The following is a 15,280-nucleotide window of genomic DNA, read 5'->3' on the forward strand; positions in this document are numbered from 1 at the left end:
AATAAATAAAAAATGAAAACAACCCAAAACAGGTCCTGATTTTTTTTGGAAGAGAAATGTGTTTTCAAGGTTGACTAGCCTAGAAAAAAGAAAAAAAGAAATGCGTAAGCGTGGTTCACATTCCCTGTAACTGACTAAATGGGGACGTACAAGTGCTGCTTTTGTCCGGGGGTGGAATCAGTTCTCAGTCACCGGCGCTCGGGGAAGTCAGTCTCGGGAGGGAGGGAACGTACCACAAAGAAGTTGTGTGTGTTCCTCCTTAGGGAACCAGCGAAGAGCCCCCTGCTGGTGTGCGATCAATGGGTAAAGACCTCATCCTTAGATCCTAATGCCCTTTTACAGTCGCCCACTTGCAAGACAGAATCGTGTAATTCCGAGAAGCGCGGGTTCCCTGGCAGTCGCGTTCCTCGGCGTCGGGGCGGGAGGGACGCGGAGCTGCGGGGCGGTATGCTGCGGGGTGGAGCGCCCCGGGGCGCCGGGGAGGCGGAGCCGCGGCTGAGGCTGCGCGGCGGGCACGCGCGGCGATTCCGGTTCGGCGGCAGTGCTCCCCGCTGCCCTCGGGCGCAGGTCGGTTCCCCTCCGGACTCCCTAGCGGCAGCGTGTCTGTGGGCCCCGGAGCCCCACCCGGGCAGCCGGCCGCGGGCCTTATCGGCGGCCGCTCAGCCACGAGGGTTACCCTTCGGCCTGCCTGACCCTGGGACGCTCCGCTCCGGAGCCAGGCAGGACCGCACACGTGGTCTTCGCGGGGGCTCTGGTCCGGAGATCGCGCTCCGGCGCCCTCCGCCGGCCTCCGGTGCGGAGGTGCTTGTGCCCAAGGCGGGGGATTTGGAGTATCCGTGGAGGACTGCTTCATTTGGATTTGCCCTGCTAGTTCATCTTGGGACAGCTTTCGGTCTATCACCGGAAGTCGCCAGAGAGTGACTGAGAGGCGGGCGGGCTGGGATCTCCTTATCCCAAACCACGAAGTGGATGGGGCGAGGGGTTGCATTTGGGTCACTTTCTTAGAGGAAACTGTCGGAACGCCTTGTATTGGCGCACATTTCACTTTTTGCAGTGAAGGTAGATTTTCCTAACACCATCTTTGTGTGATTTAGCTGTCCACAGGGAATCAAACTGTGGAATGAGAGGATGAAACTAATCCTTTCTTTTGCACTGTTAGGGGTTGCCATAAACACCATTTGTTAAAAAGCATAATTATGTTGGGAAAGTGCCTGATGAGACAATTAAGCTACATAAACACACTGAAAACAAATGAAAACCAGAAGACGCCCACACCCCTTGTGTAAAGCAAGTTTTTGTTTACACAGAAAGGGGAGAGGTCTGAGCTGCTCGATTACAACAATGTTATTAATGTCTAGAAGAACCTAATGATCCTATTTTTATGAATTTGCATTGATGAGCTGATGGTCAAAATATGAAAATCTGCCTGCAAACTTCAACTAACCTCAAAGTGCTGCATCCTTCTAGGTTTAGATGATTAGGCCAACAATCTTAGTGAACAGAAAACAGCACATTTATTTGTGGAGAGATCATTATTTGTACCAGAGCTCTTTTATTTTAAATTTGTTTTGTTTCAGGGTTGAACACCATTCTCTGTAGTGTTGTCACATGGAGACATTTCCAGGACACAAAATGACCCTCATCAAAAATTTGTCAGATGAATTCGTGAAGGCTGCATTAACTTTTAGTTTTGATATTTAAAAGAGGCCAACATTATGACGACCAGATCTTGAAAAGAGGAATTGTGTTCTTATATTTTGAGGTGTTTTAATTCCTTTAGATCATAAAGTCGTTGTTTGAAGTGTGAAAAGATTAGTTGACAAATGCCATTTAGAGTACTAGAATCAATGCAACCTCTAAAACTTGTGTAATTGAGCCATTTTCAACAAAAGATCAATCACATTTTTGGCATTATTGAGTCACATGTACCAGAATCTGCATCATCTTTTGGTTCAAAGTACAGTCCTGTGAAAAAATTTTAAACTGATGTAGAAACTTTGGAGGTCAAAGAACAAGGAGGATCTTAGTTAATCAAATAGTTGTCATTCATAGAGTCCAAATGGGCCTCTTGACTGTATAATGCCCATGGCCTGACCTGTGGATATGCGTTTTGTTTTTTTCAACAAGAACAGTTTTTACAAAAATTGTCATATTAAATAATACTAGTCTTCCTCATTCCCCATTTCTGCATTTCCCTAGTAAGTCTAGTTTTTCTAGTTTTATAAAAGGATCCTGCCTATTTGTTAAATATTACAGGCTTGGAAAAAAGGGATAAGCTAAGGAAGATCATGCCTAAGTGAATGAGAAAGTTTCCTTTATATAACAGAGTCCAGACTAATTTGCCAGGCATTTTCAGGGTTGTTACTATGTTCATATGTTCATAATTGTGTGACCATGTTCATATGAATGATGCACATGGGATTCTGAAAATTTTTCCTTTAAATGTTTTCTAGGAATGTGAAATAGTGAAGTGTTCACATTCTGACTGCCAGGTTTCTAAAAAGATGTGATTTTTATGGTTAATGAACATGAAAATATGAATGATGTCTAGAGACTGAAATAAAGGATTTTTTTTTTTTTTTTTTTTATTCCAGAAAAATCATGTCCTCCTCCAGACTGGGGTCCCGTTTGGCTGTCTGCTTACTAAACATTTCAGAAGCCAGAAGAAAATACATTGTTGAGAACATAGCAAAAGTAGCTCTTGAAAAAAATGGTAGGAACAACAAACAGTTGAAATGGATATTGCAGTGTTTCGATGATACAGTCATTTTTGTACTCAACATCTACTTTCTTTCTAGAATTCTGCCTTTGGTCTTGAGCTGTTACAGCTTCCTCTGAAGCAACTGCAGGCTACTGAGATAAATCACTTACTCAGATGTGCACAGATATTCTTTTTAAATGTCTGCATACATTCAGGAATGTACCTCTTCATGTTTGCATGATTCTCTGAGATGTGAATTGTTCAGGACAGATTTACATAAAAGCTTAATGCTTCTCTCATGGACCTTTTATTTGATCATTAATAAAATAACATAGTAATACATTATGATTTTTATTTAGCAGATTAAATAGAAAATAAACTGGCCAAAGATGAACCACCTTCAAAGCACTCCTGCCAGCAGAGCCTTACAGTATTATTATTTCTAATCCATTCTCTGGGAAAAAAACTATTAGGCAGTTGTCTTTAAGTGATGCAGATAAGGTCACTCAGAAATTTGGTGATAGAAGACTCTGCTGGACATGGTGGCCTATAATCCCAGCAGTTTGAGAAGCTGAGACAGGAGAATCTTGTGTTCAAAGCCAGGCTCAGCAACCTAGTGAGGCTCTAAGCAACTCAATGAGACCCTGTCTCTAAATAAAATACAAAAAAGGGCTGGGGATGTGGTTCAGTGGTTAAGTGCCCCTGGATTCAATCCCTGGTACAAATAAATAAATAACCTCAAAATAAACATAGAAACAAGCCTCCATACTTCCTAGGACCATATTACTATGAGAGATACTGCTATGTTTTTTTTTTCACCCTTCATAAAATGTTCATGTGATGACACATGATTTAGATACCATTTATTTGTGCTTTTACATATAAGCCATGGTACTTACAAACTTACAATTATTTAAATATAAATGCTTTTTTTACTAAGTCAGTAGCCTTTTGGCAACAGGTGAGCATTAGGGTCACAGTCCTAAAGCATTTGCAACAGTACATTTTGATTTATGATTGTCATTTTTGATGTGGTTTTCATGAGAAAGAAGTGTTTCTCCCCAACCCATCCATAACTAGGAGCACATTTAAGTTACTGTCTTACAACTTTGAGGAGCGGGAAATGTCTCTGAAAATTCCTGATAATTGCTGATTTAAAAACCCCTTTGGAGTCTGTGTGCAGCTGTTTTTTGCACGCTCTTTGTGGGAAAGAGCCAGCTTAGGCTCTTCATTGTCAGAAACAGTACATCTAATGGGAGTGGGTTACCTGTGTCTCTGATTGAGTGAATGTAAGAGACATTTGTGGAAGACACACACTGATGGATGCCTGGGTCTCAACTCACAGTTTTTATCAGCTTATTAGTGGCAGCCGCTCAAATGGAATTATAGCTATTATACTCCATTACAAATCCCAAACAATTTACTTCCGCTGAGATTCATACTGACAGCTCCTCCTGCCAGCACTCATTTTTTCCCTATATGCGTGCTTAAGAAATTGCAGGAGAGAGTGTTTCATTCTTTCAGCATTTGATTCAATTGAATCATATGAAACTGAGAATAAAAGCCTTTCAGAAGATGATTTAGGATGAGAAAAAAAAAATCATTTCTTTTTTTTTCCCAGGAGCTAAATTATGTTGAAAAACTAGATAAAATAGGAGGTTGCATGATTTTGTTCTTGTCTCACCTTTTGTAGTTTAAAAAATGCAGGGCAGGTAGCACTAGTTAAGAAAGTGAACCTGTAGTTTTACAAATAATTTAAAGGCATTTACTTTTAAGCGAGTGGAATAAAACTATATAAACTTTATTTTTTTTTTCTCATTAAGCAATGTGAGCACATTTAAATGACCCAAAAAGGTCTTAGGTAAAGGAACCTGAGTTATAAATTTTAGACCTACACCAGGGCAGGGCTCTCTATAGGTGCTTGTTTGACTCTAAGTAAGTGACATATGTTTATCTTCTCATGCTATTAAAATTAATAGTGTAGGGCTGCTGTAAGCTGTAGTTCCTGGGTGTAACTTCTTTTTCCTTTTCTCTGAAAAGATTAGTTGTTAAGCTGCCAGGAGACAGGGGGACAAGGTATAATAGCGTAGCTAAAGGTTTAATTACTGCCTAAAAACTTTTGTCCTTCACTTTGAATTTGCTTTTGTAGGCTTTAGGGGGAGTTTTAAGGAGCCTGGGCCAGGCTTGTAAACTTCAAAAATAACTTGAATTTATGTACGGCTGCCATACCAGGGTATGGCAGCTTTCTCCTCCAGGTTACACATTCAAGTGAGTCATAAGCCACCAAAAGCTGGAAGTCATTAACATCTGAAAGCTGTTGGTGGCCTCTAGAAAGGAGATGGTGGAGTCAGAACAGATTCTAATGGACAGGTGTATGCACACTAGAGACCTCTGATCTATGCATTAATTGGCCTGTCCTAGTTTTTCCATGTTTCACTTCCTGACCAGACAATTTGGTTTCTGTATTTTGGAAGGAAATATTGACAAGGCCTAGAAGATAAGCTTGATAAGGGGAAAATTTAGAATGATACAATTTTACCATTGATCACAGGGAATACCCTCTTAGATGAGTTAAGAAAACTTCTGCAAATTCATTTAACAAGTCCAAGCAAATGTCTCTCAGACATCAAACACTTATGTCTGAGCTTAGCTGTCTGGTTATACTGTAAGATGCTGTAAGAAGTAGACATCACTACTCATGATTTCATTCTTACAGTGTCTCAAAGCTCCCATCCCAGATTTTTTTTCCACCAGACTAAATTTAATTATATCAGAAGAATGTAAGTATAAAGATTCATTATAGAAAAAAAATTATGCATTTTTTTGACATTATCTTTACAGGGCAGAAACATCCTGAAGCATCAGTGCTCAATATATTTTCTGATCAAGACTACAACAGATCAGTTATTACAATTGCAGCTTCTGTTGATAAGTTGGGTAAGAGTTTAATTTGTTTTTACATATTTATCTTTTTTGGTGAAGGGTAGGCTTCAGGTGTCTTCCTTAATTACTGATTTCCTGTGTAAATTTGAATACTTCCTTCCTTTCAGTGAGGCATCTACCCCCAATTTTCATTTTATCCTTTCTTTGAGTACATATTGAAAACTTTCTGTTTCTGCTTTATTACAGTGGACCTTTTGGCCTAAGATTTAGTAACATCCTTTTGCTGAAGATGATCACCTGTCTTTTGTGGTTAATACATTCAGGGTTTAACCTATGTAGTAATAGTTTTAAAGTCAGCCTGATGTCACTCAAGTTGACACCAATAGAATGAAATATACTAAGCAGTTGTGTTTTGGGTTGGTAGCCTGAAATCTTCAGTTGAACCATCGGTTAAAACGAAATGGGCTCCATGTCTCATAGGGATGGTATAGGGTTTGGTAGGACAACTTTTTGAATTTGAAGAATCACAATTGTGAACAAAAGTTCATGTTATCTTTTTTTTTTGTGTGTGTGTGTGTGGTGCTGGGGATTGAACCCAGGGTCTTGTGCATACAGGACAAGCACTCTACCAACTGAGCTATATCCCCAGCCCACATGTTATATTAATATTGCCTGGTAAAGGACCCACAATATTTTCAAATAAACTTATCTTCAACTTGGAAGATTGTCTTTCTTTCAAAAGTATGTTTTCTTGAAGTTTGAAGAGCTGACCACTAACTTCCTGCAAGCATAAAACTGATTATCTTGACTGTTAATCATAACATAAGATGTAAAATCTTCTTTTTTCTCAGTGGAAATGATCATATTGTATGGCTAATGGAAACTCAGAATAATAACAAAACTCTCAGGTGTCTATAATATGTATTAGATATAATAATTCAATTAATTACTAGATAAGAACAAAACTATGCTTCTAAAGTTTTATGAATTTTTTTCTATATTTTAATATAATTACTTAAAAATCATTCCGGAAATTAAAAGGAATTTTATCAGATTAATTGAAGAAAATAAAAGTTACCTATTATAAGAAAGTAACAATTGTTTAAGACCAATAAACTGTGCATAATTCTTCAGCTTTTGGGAAGAAATATGAAGTTATTTGATGGTTGAGAGGTGGGGTGAGGGGAAATGTTGAATCTTTTATTTTTCAGTTATTTATTTTGATGGAAAACAAACCTTTAGTACAGATTACAAAAGAAGAACAGCTAGTGGAACAATAAAATCATAACTTCTTCTTTAGAAACAATTGAAAGTTTAATGATGTTTTTTTTTTACAATTTCATATTTTTAGGCAGTTGTGTTCTGGCTGCCTGTTTGGAGGCCTTCCGAGCCATAGACATGGAGGTTCAAGAGGGAGTCCACCCTTGCCTGGGAGCAGTGGACCTGATCCCCATTTACCCTCTCTCTGGTGTTGGAGTGGATGAGTGTGGAGCTGTAGCCAGAAGTAAGAGAAAGTTTTGGGTTATTATTCCTGTTGGAAACTGTTTTTACAAACCCAAACAGTCTGTGACAATGAAAAGCTAATCACTTCTCAACTCCCTGGGAAAAGTCAGCCTTGAAGAATTGTGTCAACAAGTGTTAGGGTGCAGTGGCACACTGTCTTTGGGACTCAACCTTCCACTTTCCATGCCATGACATTAGGGATCAGTAGCCACTGTGGGATGTAGCAAAGAAAAAAAATCAATAATTTTGTTTCTTACAAATTCACAATAGATTGTGAGGAAACAATAGTCGTTTCTAATGAGTTTCTTTGACTCTCAGGACAGAATGATGGCTTGTTTTGCCCATCTGTGTCCTATTTTCTTGAGCAGGGGTAATGGTGAGGTTGAAAAACCACTTAAATGTAAACTACTACCCCTTTTCCCTCTGATTCCCCCTCCTCCTTTTTCCCCTATGCACAACTTTCTCTTTAAGATTTTCTGTAGAGCTGATCTGTCATGTGCCTGATTTCAGCCCTAGGGCCAAGTTTAATTTGGAAAATGTGAGCTGTGTCACTTGAGGTGCTTTTGAATTCGGCAAATTGGGAGAAAAGAAAGACCTTTTGCCTGGACTGTCTCGCTGCACCGTGGTTAATTACGAGATGCAGAGGCTCATAACCTTTGGGGAAAAGCCCGCCTAAGGATAATTGCATTCTTCTCTGTATGACCTCAAAAATCCCTCTATGATGTTGTCTCATTTTTATTTAATAGTAAATTGTCTAACATTTGGGATGTCGATTTGGACTTCAGTTGAGCTACATCAAATCCCAGAAATAGGAAAGGAGACTTGTTTCCAAAGGGACAACCTCACTGGGGTGCTGCTTTTTAATGTGACCTGACAGCTAAGCAGTGATTTTCCCAAGCAAATCTTGGCCCCAAATTTGCTTTACTTTTGATCCAAGAAAGAGTTAAAATTCAGCATGGAAGAAAATATGTTTCACACAGAAATGAAGAGCTTAGAATTGTCCAGACCAGAATAATGATTTTAATTGTCTTCAAAACAATTATAGGCAATTACATTAACTCTCAAATTAGCTAGTACATGAAGTTCTTCCTTACATCAGGACTAGTTCCCCCTTCCCCCCAGATGTTTCTGCTGTGTGTAGGAGACGGTGGAGAACCAGAGGGTCTGGACACAGTATTTCTCCCTTCCCTTGCCCTTTTGCTTCATTGGCAGCTACTGTACCTCATGATTTAAACATGGACATTTCTAATTAAATGAGAGCTCAGCTGCATTCTTGAACTAATTTATAACATTTGATTTGAAATGTAATAGCTTCAATCTTCATCTGATTAAAAACAGTCATATACTGTACATGGTTACTATTTTGATGCTCCAACATTCAGTTTTTATTTTTACTTTCCCCCTTCTACACAGCTGTTCATCTAATATCATCCAAATTTTTTTAAGTTTTTTTTTTTTTTTCTGTAACTGCATGCTCAGGCATTCTTATGAGGCAGAACTATTCACATTCTAGGATCCTGCTGTTTTCAGAACAGTGAGGGGATGTTTTTCACTAGAGTAACCCATTTCCAGGGAAACCAACTTTCAGATAATTTAGTTAACTTTCTATGGGACAAAGCACAGCATAGAACATTCTGGTGACATGAAAAACAGTTAATATTGATATGTGCGCCTCACATATGCTTTGTATGCAGAAATTCTCCTGTGAGCCTACTTATACCTTAACAAAGGGTTTCTTAAATTAGGTCCAAAATTGGGGTTAAATGAACTTATATATTCTATTAACATTATTTGTAAGTTTTTATGCTTGTGCTTTTGTGTGTGCATAACAGAAACACACACATAATTTTGCATAAAGTGTTTTGTTGGAGAACTTGTAGAATAAAGGGAAAAGCGATGCAAAAGTGAGAACAGACTGAATTCAAAGATGTGCAGACTTCAGTGTAACTGTCCAGAGCTTAAAGAGAGTGGAGGATGGGAAAGACCTTCTTGGAAATGTTAAGAAACGAGGCTCAAGAAGCCACGTTATGAAGCTTTGGAGGCCAGGTTGAAGAGTTCACACTTGTCCTAAAGGCAGTGGGAGCTATGGCAGTATTTTCAGCAAGGAAATGGTCTGATTGACTTTGAATTTAGAAAGATCATCTTGCCTGCATGATAGGAAGATGAATATGATTGAGAATGGCAGAGTAGAGAAGCAGGTGGACCAGTTTGGGAGGATGATACTGGCTTAAGCTAATAGAGAATAAGCAGATCCATAGGAGGTTGGAGGATAGGAAAGAAAGGAGTAGTATAATGGTGTCATCCCTCCCTTACAAACAGTGAAAGAATGGGAACTTAAATAACATGATACACATGTTGCATGCTGTCATTTGGCTATGGATTTACAGTTTAAAACCCAGATGAAATGTATGTATTATATATTTTGTATGTATGTATATACATATATAGAGGGAGGGTCTATATTTATTTAAAGCTTATAGATTTTTTTTCCCAATATTTTGGACTTTGACTTTCATTTTATATAAAAACCCACAATTCAATCTATTAGGTTATATCTAATGTTGATCTCTATTATGTCCCTAACATTTTTCCCCTCCTCCTGCTCTCTTTCCCTTTATTTTCTTTCTTCCCTCCCTTTCCTGATTTTTTTTTAAATCAAAATTGTACATGTGGCTAAAAATAAAATATTTTATAGGGTTTATTTAAAAAACTCTTAAGTACCTCCCCTATTCCCTACCCACATCACTTCAGTTTCCTTCTCTCAGAGCCAAGTATTTTCAACTCTTTATCTTATTATTGAAGATTTGGGGCTGGGGATGTGGCTCAAGCGGTGGCGCGCTTGCCTGGCATGCGTGCGGCCCGGGTTCGATCCTCAGCACCACATACAAACAAAGATGTTGCATATGCCGAAAACTAAAAAATAAATATTAAAAAAAATTTTCTCTCTCTCTCTTTAAAAAAAAGATTAAAGTCCATATGTCTTAATATCATACTTATATTGGTACTTCTTGGTTTTTCTGCTTTAGGCTTACTATTGACTTCTCGCTGAAGAAGATGAGAATTTAGTTTCCTCTAACTCTCCCCTCCTCTCCCCTACACACACACACACACACACACACACACACACACACACACACACACATTTCCTAATCTTCTCTCCTCTTTGTATATCAAAATTTGGATTAATATTTAGTGTAAACCTTATTCACAATGAATTGTGCATACTTTTATTATTATTTTACCCTTTTTGCATAACTTTCTTTTTGCTGGAGTTGATCATTATCATTTTGATGATTTGTTTACTTGGTATTTTATATGCAGTCATGCACTGTATAATGATGTTTCAGTCAATGACAGACTGCAGAAACAGTGCTATGTATGTGCCCTATAGTTGTGTTACTAGGCTATGCCACTTAGATTTGTGTAAATAATACATCTAATGATGCATATCTCAGAATATATCCCCAACAAGCAATACATGGCTATACTTGTCACTGGTTCAACCCCAAATTCTCTGTCAATAAATATATTTCTCCATGCATTCAGATAGAACAGTCCTATCAATTTCATCTTCTTAAATAGAACTCTCTGACCTGTTCTAATTAGGACCAGTTGCCCTCAGTGCTTTAAGAATATTGTCATTATGGGATCTCCCTTTGTCTTTCTCCGCATTAGATACCCTGATTCCTGAGTGTGAATCACATTTTTTTTCCCTCTTTTTCTTTCTTAGTTTATGCCCCTTCTAACACTCCCCCCCCCCCCCGTGGATTATATCTTCTATTTTCTTTTGCAGAAAAAAATGTGAGTATTCAAAAGTACACTTTTGAGATCTTGCATGTTTGAAATGCCAGTATTCTATCATCACTCTTTATTGTTAGTTTGGCTAGGTAAAGAATTCTTATTAGAATAACTTTATTTTGGAGACATTGTGTCAATGAGTTCTTATTTCCATGTTGCTGATGAGTCTTCTGAAATCTTTAGGATTCCTGATCCTTTGTATGTGACCTAGCATTTGTCTCGAAGCTTATGAGATTTTGTTCCTCATGTTCTGAAATTTCTGTGATGTACCTTTGTGTTGGTCATTTTTCATTTATTATGCTAGATACTTAGCAGACCCTTTTTATCCTTGAAACTGGTTCTGTAATGCTGGACAATTTTCTTAAATTATCTCATTGATGATTTCTTTTCTCAGTTATTTCTGGAAGCCCTATTATATTTATTTTGTAATTTTTATTTGTTCTTTTTAGTTATCGACAACTCGGAGAATGTATTTTTACATATCATATGTACATGGACTGTAATTTCCCATTTTTGTGGTTGTACATGATGTGGAATTACACTGGTTGTACATTCATATAAGAACATAGGAAAGTTACGTCTGATTCATTCTACTGTCTTTCTTATTCCAAGCCCCTCTCCCTTCCTTTCATTCCCTTTTGTCTAATCCACTAAATTTCTATTCTTCCCTCTGCACATAACCTCACCCCCCCGACCCGAGCACCTTTTATGGTGAGTTAGCATCCACATATCAAAGAGAACATTCAGCCTTGGTTTTGGGGGATAGGAAGCCCTTTTTTATAGTAGAATTTTTCTACTAATCGACATTTCTTTTATTTTCTCTTATTTTATATCTGTTTATATTTTTGCTGTACTTTCTGGAGTATTTCTTTACTTTATTTCTCAAGCCTTCAATAAATTTTTCATTTCTTCTATATTAATTTTCACGAGCACTTGTTTATTCTCTGAATGTCCTATTTAGTTTGTTAATATAATGTCCTGGCCTTATCTCATGCATACATTAACAAAGGATAATTTGGGCATTTTTTTCTTGTGTAGTGTCAGTAGTCCCCCAACCCCAATGTACTTGTTTTTCTTCTGTTTTCCTTAGATGTCTTTTGATCCCTCTTAGTATTTGAAGGTACTCTGAGTGAACACCAAAAGACTAAGTGTATACTTTTAGTATGTATATTGGGTTTCAGGTGTAGGGTGAGCCAGTGTTTCTCTGGGGAACTCCCATACAAGTGTTATTTTGGTCTTTCTCCTGGGCTGTTGAAATTCCCTACAGAAGGATCTTCTAGTCTTTAGTCCAGAATGTAGAGGAACAGCCAGTGTCCTGAAAGAAGACCCCAAAGTTCTTAGCTTTGTAAATGTCTCCTAATTCCTTGCTTTTCATGAATCACACGTGCCTCTACTGTGCCCTCCATACTTCCCAGCCAGATACCTGTGGTTTCACCTCTTTGGGAAGAGTTAAGGCAGCTGCCTGTCTGTGTGGAGCTTGGGTGGGACCTAACTGCCCTTAAACACACTTCGTCCTACAAGTTCTGTTTCCAGGTGTTCGTCATGTAAGTCAGGTTGTTTCTCTGCTGTCTCTTTTGCTGCCTCAGTTCTGCTAAGTCATCTACCACTCATTTATTCTTTCCAACTTCCAATGCTATTGCCTCCTCTTTCATTTTCTGTTTGAGTAAATGCTTTAAACATAAGTCTCTTTACTATCTTTCTCTTGGTGGTTTTGGTAGAAATGAAAGAAACATATAGATGTACACTTCCATCTTTGTCTGAAATTTTTACTTCTTTAATTCTTGGTGATTTTAATTATGAATTTGGAATCATTGATAAATGTTTAGGAACACTCTTTAACTTTTACTCAGCTTTGAAGGTATTTTGTCTGTATTTCTGGACTTCTCTAAGTTTGGTATAATTCTCCATGTGGTTTTCTCTGGACTTCCATGCTTCCTTTACTCACTGTTCCACATGCAGGAGCCAGTGTCTCTGTCACATGACCCTTTTGCCTGCAAACCAACTTTCATGAGGAAGCTTGAGTGTTAGAAGAGAGGTGTTAGGCAAAAGGTGTTTAGGCAAATTCTCCCTGTGATTTCCTAGTGAAAATGTGCCTACTTTCTATGTAGGCTCAGAATGTTCAGCTTAAAAAGTCTGAACCATAGCTATGAGTTTTATAAATGACGGGGCAGTAGTTTTTAATGTCATTAATGTTATTGATCAAATGAAATGATGTTTCTGCCCTCCATATAAATTGAGGTTATTATTTAGGAGATGGGAAAGATCAAGTGCTAGTTAAAGTTATACAAATGAAAAAATAACTCTTGTGTGTTTGATTTTTATTTTTTATTTCATTTCAAATATATAAAACATTAATGAATTTGATTACAATTATCAGTCTTGTAGATTTTTTTGAGTGTTTTTATGACTTAGAGGACATGTGCCATGACAGATTCACAGAGTGTCAACACTTGTATGGTAGTCTTGAGACCCTTTGATTACCTCATTACAGATTGTCAAAACATGGGCTGATCTGGCAAATCAGGAGCAACTTTTCACTTCAAGAATTTTCTACTCTGATTCTCCAGTTGCTATGGAGATTGTCTCATAAAACAGTATTGAATTTGTTTGAGATTAGTCAGTTTAGGTGCTGGATTCTGATATAGTTTTAGCACCATCGACACTGCTACACACTTCATTGCCATGGTATAAAAACAATAGTAGATTTTACAGATATAAATATACTTAGGGCCTAGCATTTAGTTTGAGAATGATAGGATACTGCCACCATATAAAAAGCTGAAAAAAGAGGTATTGTGCTTTAGCAAAGTACTTAAACCATGAAGATTGATTTCCAGTTCCTTTAGGACATCTCAATCATAAAGGAGAGTTATCAAATTATTCACAAATATGTATTACTATAGCCTTAGTAAATGTAAGAGGATCATATCTTTCACTGTAAAACAGGTCTAATGAGGAAGGTAAAGGCTAGATGGGAGACTTGGAATGAACTAACCTAATTGTCCCAGACCAAAATACTGGATGAATGCAACTATACTTGAAAGGGCTACAGTCTTTTCTAATGTTGGCTTTGCTGCAACCTGAAGCACCAGCAAGTTAACACTCCATTGAAAAACCCTTGACCCATGGGAGGACTGAGCTGGTAGCTAAATGCTCTCCTCTTTCATCCTTGAGATGGAGAGTTCTGAGGCTCATTTCAGCAGGATCAACTCCCAGTTGCTGCCAGCTGTGATAATATACCATGGGACTAGCTTTTCTTCATTTCCTATCTCATTCTTCATACTTACTGAATAAGTTTGATTAAAATAGTGACAAGAATAAATGTCCTATAAGAATCTCCTCATTGGGATGAAGAGATGGAATGCAAGAAATCTTTGTGGATGAACTATACACTTCTTGTAATTGATGGAATGCTAGAAATATTTGTTGATGAACTGTACACTTCTTGTAATTGTTATCTAGTCCAGAAGTCACATAAAAAAGTTGGGAGCTTCCCCCACAACTTGTGACAAATACTTCACTAGGAAAAGGGTCTTGTGGAATACTCAGAATTGTATGATAAGTCACTATGGGAGACATTAAACATTCACCACCTACTGGCAAAGGAGCCTTGAGGCACTTAAGATGCAGGGGCCTTACACTTCTGGTTTTCTATAGGTGCATACAGCACTCACAAATATACTTTATGCAGCTGCTGAGGTATGTTAGAGAATGTGGACCTACTAGGTCTGTAGCAGGTAACTGAATACTAAGCTAACTTTTTAAGCCCAGATCCCCTAATCTTGGAGATACTTTTTTTCCTGAATTCTTTTTCCTTCATACCTCTCCTTCCTAGAATTTATAGAGACTTCCAGCATCAATGCCATTTGCATTAGAAAATTCTGAAACAATGACATAATGTTAATGGTATTGAAGGCCTAGAAGATGAAGAACATAAACCCAAGTCCTCCACACCCTTATGCAACCATCTACCCATCAACCTGGTCTCTATTGGTGGAGTAAGGGTATGCTTTTCAAAAGACTCAAGAATGTGATAATCATAATGACAGCAGCAAATGTTATAATTTTATGATATATAATAACTTTAGAATCATTAAATGTTTTATGATTTATTATGTGACTATTAAAATTACATATAGTAAATAATCCACCTCTAGTTTTACCTAATCAAATATATAGTAAGACAGTATCTCAAGATATTACTTATGCTTGTCTTTCCTCCATAGCATATGCATTACCACTTGAGTTGTCTGCTTAATGAGAATGAGGAAGTAGCAATCAGTGATCATGTTTGAATTTCCGACAGTCAAAAACAGAGGCCTTGGGAAAGCAGGGTTTAAGTTTTATATCATGGCAACAGAATTAGACAACAGAGAAAGAGGGAGGTCTCTCACT

The 15,280-nt window shown here is 37.8% G+C and overlaps 1 protein-coding gene across 5 annotated transcripts in view; it reads left to right on the forward strand.

Annotated features, from left to right (window-relative positions):
• The first annotated feature begins 274 nt into the window (after positions 1 to 274).
• The window catches only part of Ftcdnl1 (formiminotransferase cyclodeaminase N-terminal like), a 35,314-nt gene continuing 20,308 nt past the window's right edge, over positions 275 to 15,280 (forward strand). For 2 of the 5 annotated variants that reach the window (XM_027925015.2, XM_071618956.1), the window contains exons 1-4: positions 483 to 567; positions 2,595 to 2,713; positions 5,543 to 5,638; positions 6,936 to 7,088. In XM_027925015.2, coding sequence (XP_027780816.1) covers positions 2,602 to 2,713; positions 5,543 to 5,638; positions 6,936 to 7,088 — 361 coding nt within the window. In that variant the 5' untranslated portion in view covers positions 483 to 567; positions 2,595 to 2,601. Of the gene's footprint in view, positions 304 to 482; positions 568 to 2,594; positions 2,714 to 5,542; positions 5,639 to 6,935; positions 7,089 to 15,280 lie in introns of those variants that run through there. The other 3 variants (XM_071618955.1, XM_071618957.1, XM_071618954.1) reach the window with 2 other exon arrangements.

The sequence above is a fragment of the Marmota flaviventris genome, chromosome 11 (genome assembly GCF_047511675.1).
Source record: "Marmota flaviventris isolate mMarFla1 chromosome 11, mMarFla1.hap1, whole genome shotgun sequence".
In the NCBI taxonomy this organism is placed as follows: Eukaryota; Metazoa; Chordata; class Mammalia; order Rodentia; family Sciuridae; genus Marmota; species Marmota flaviventris.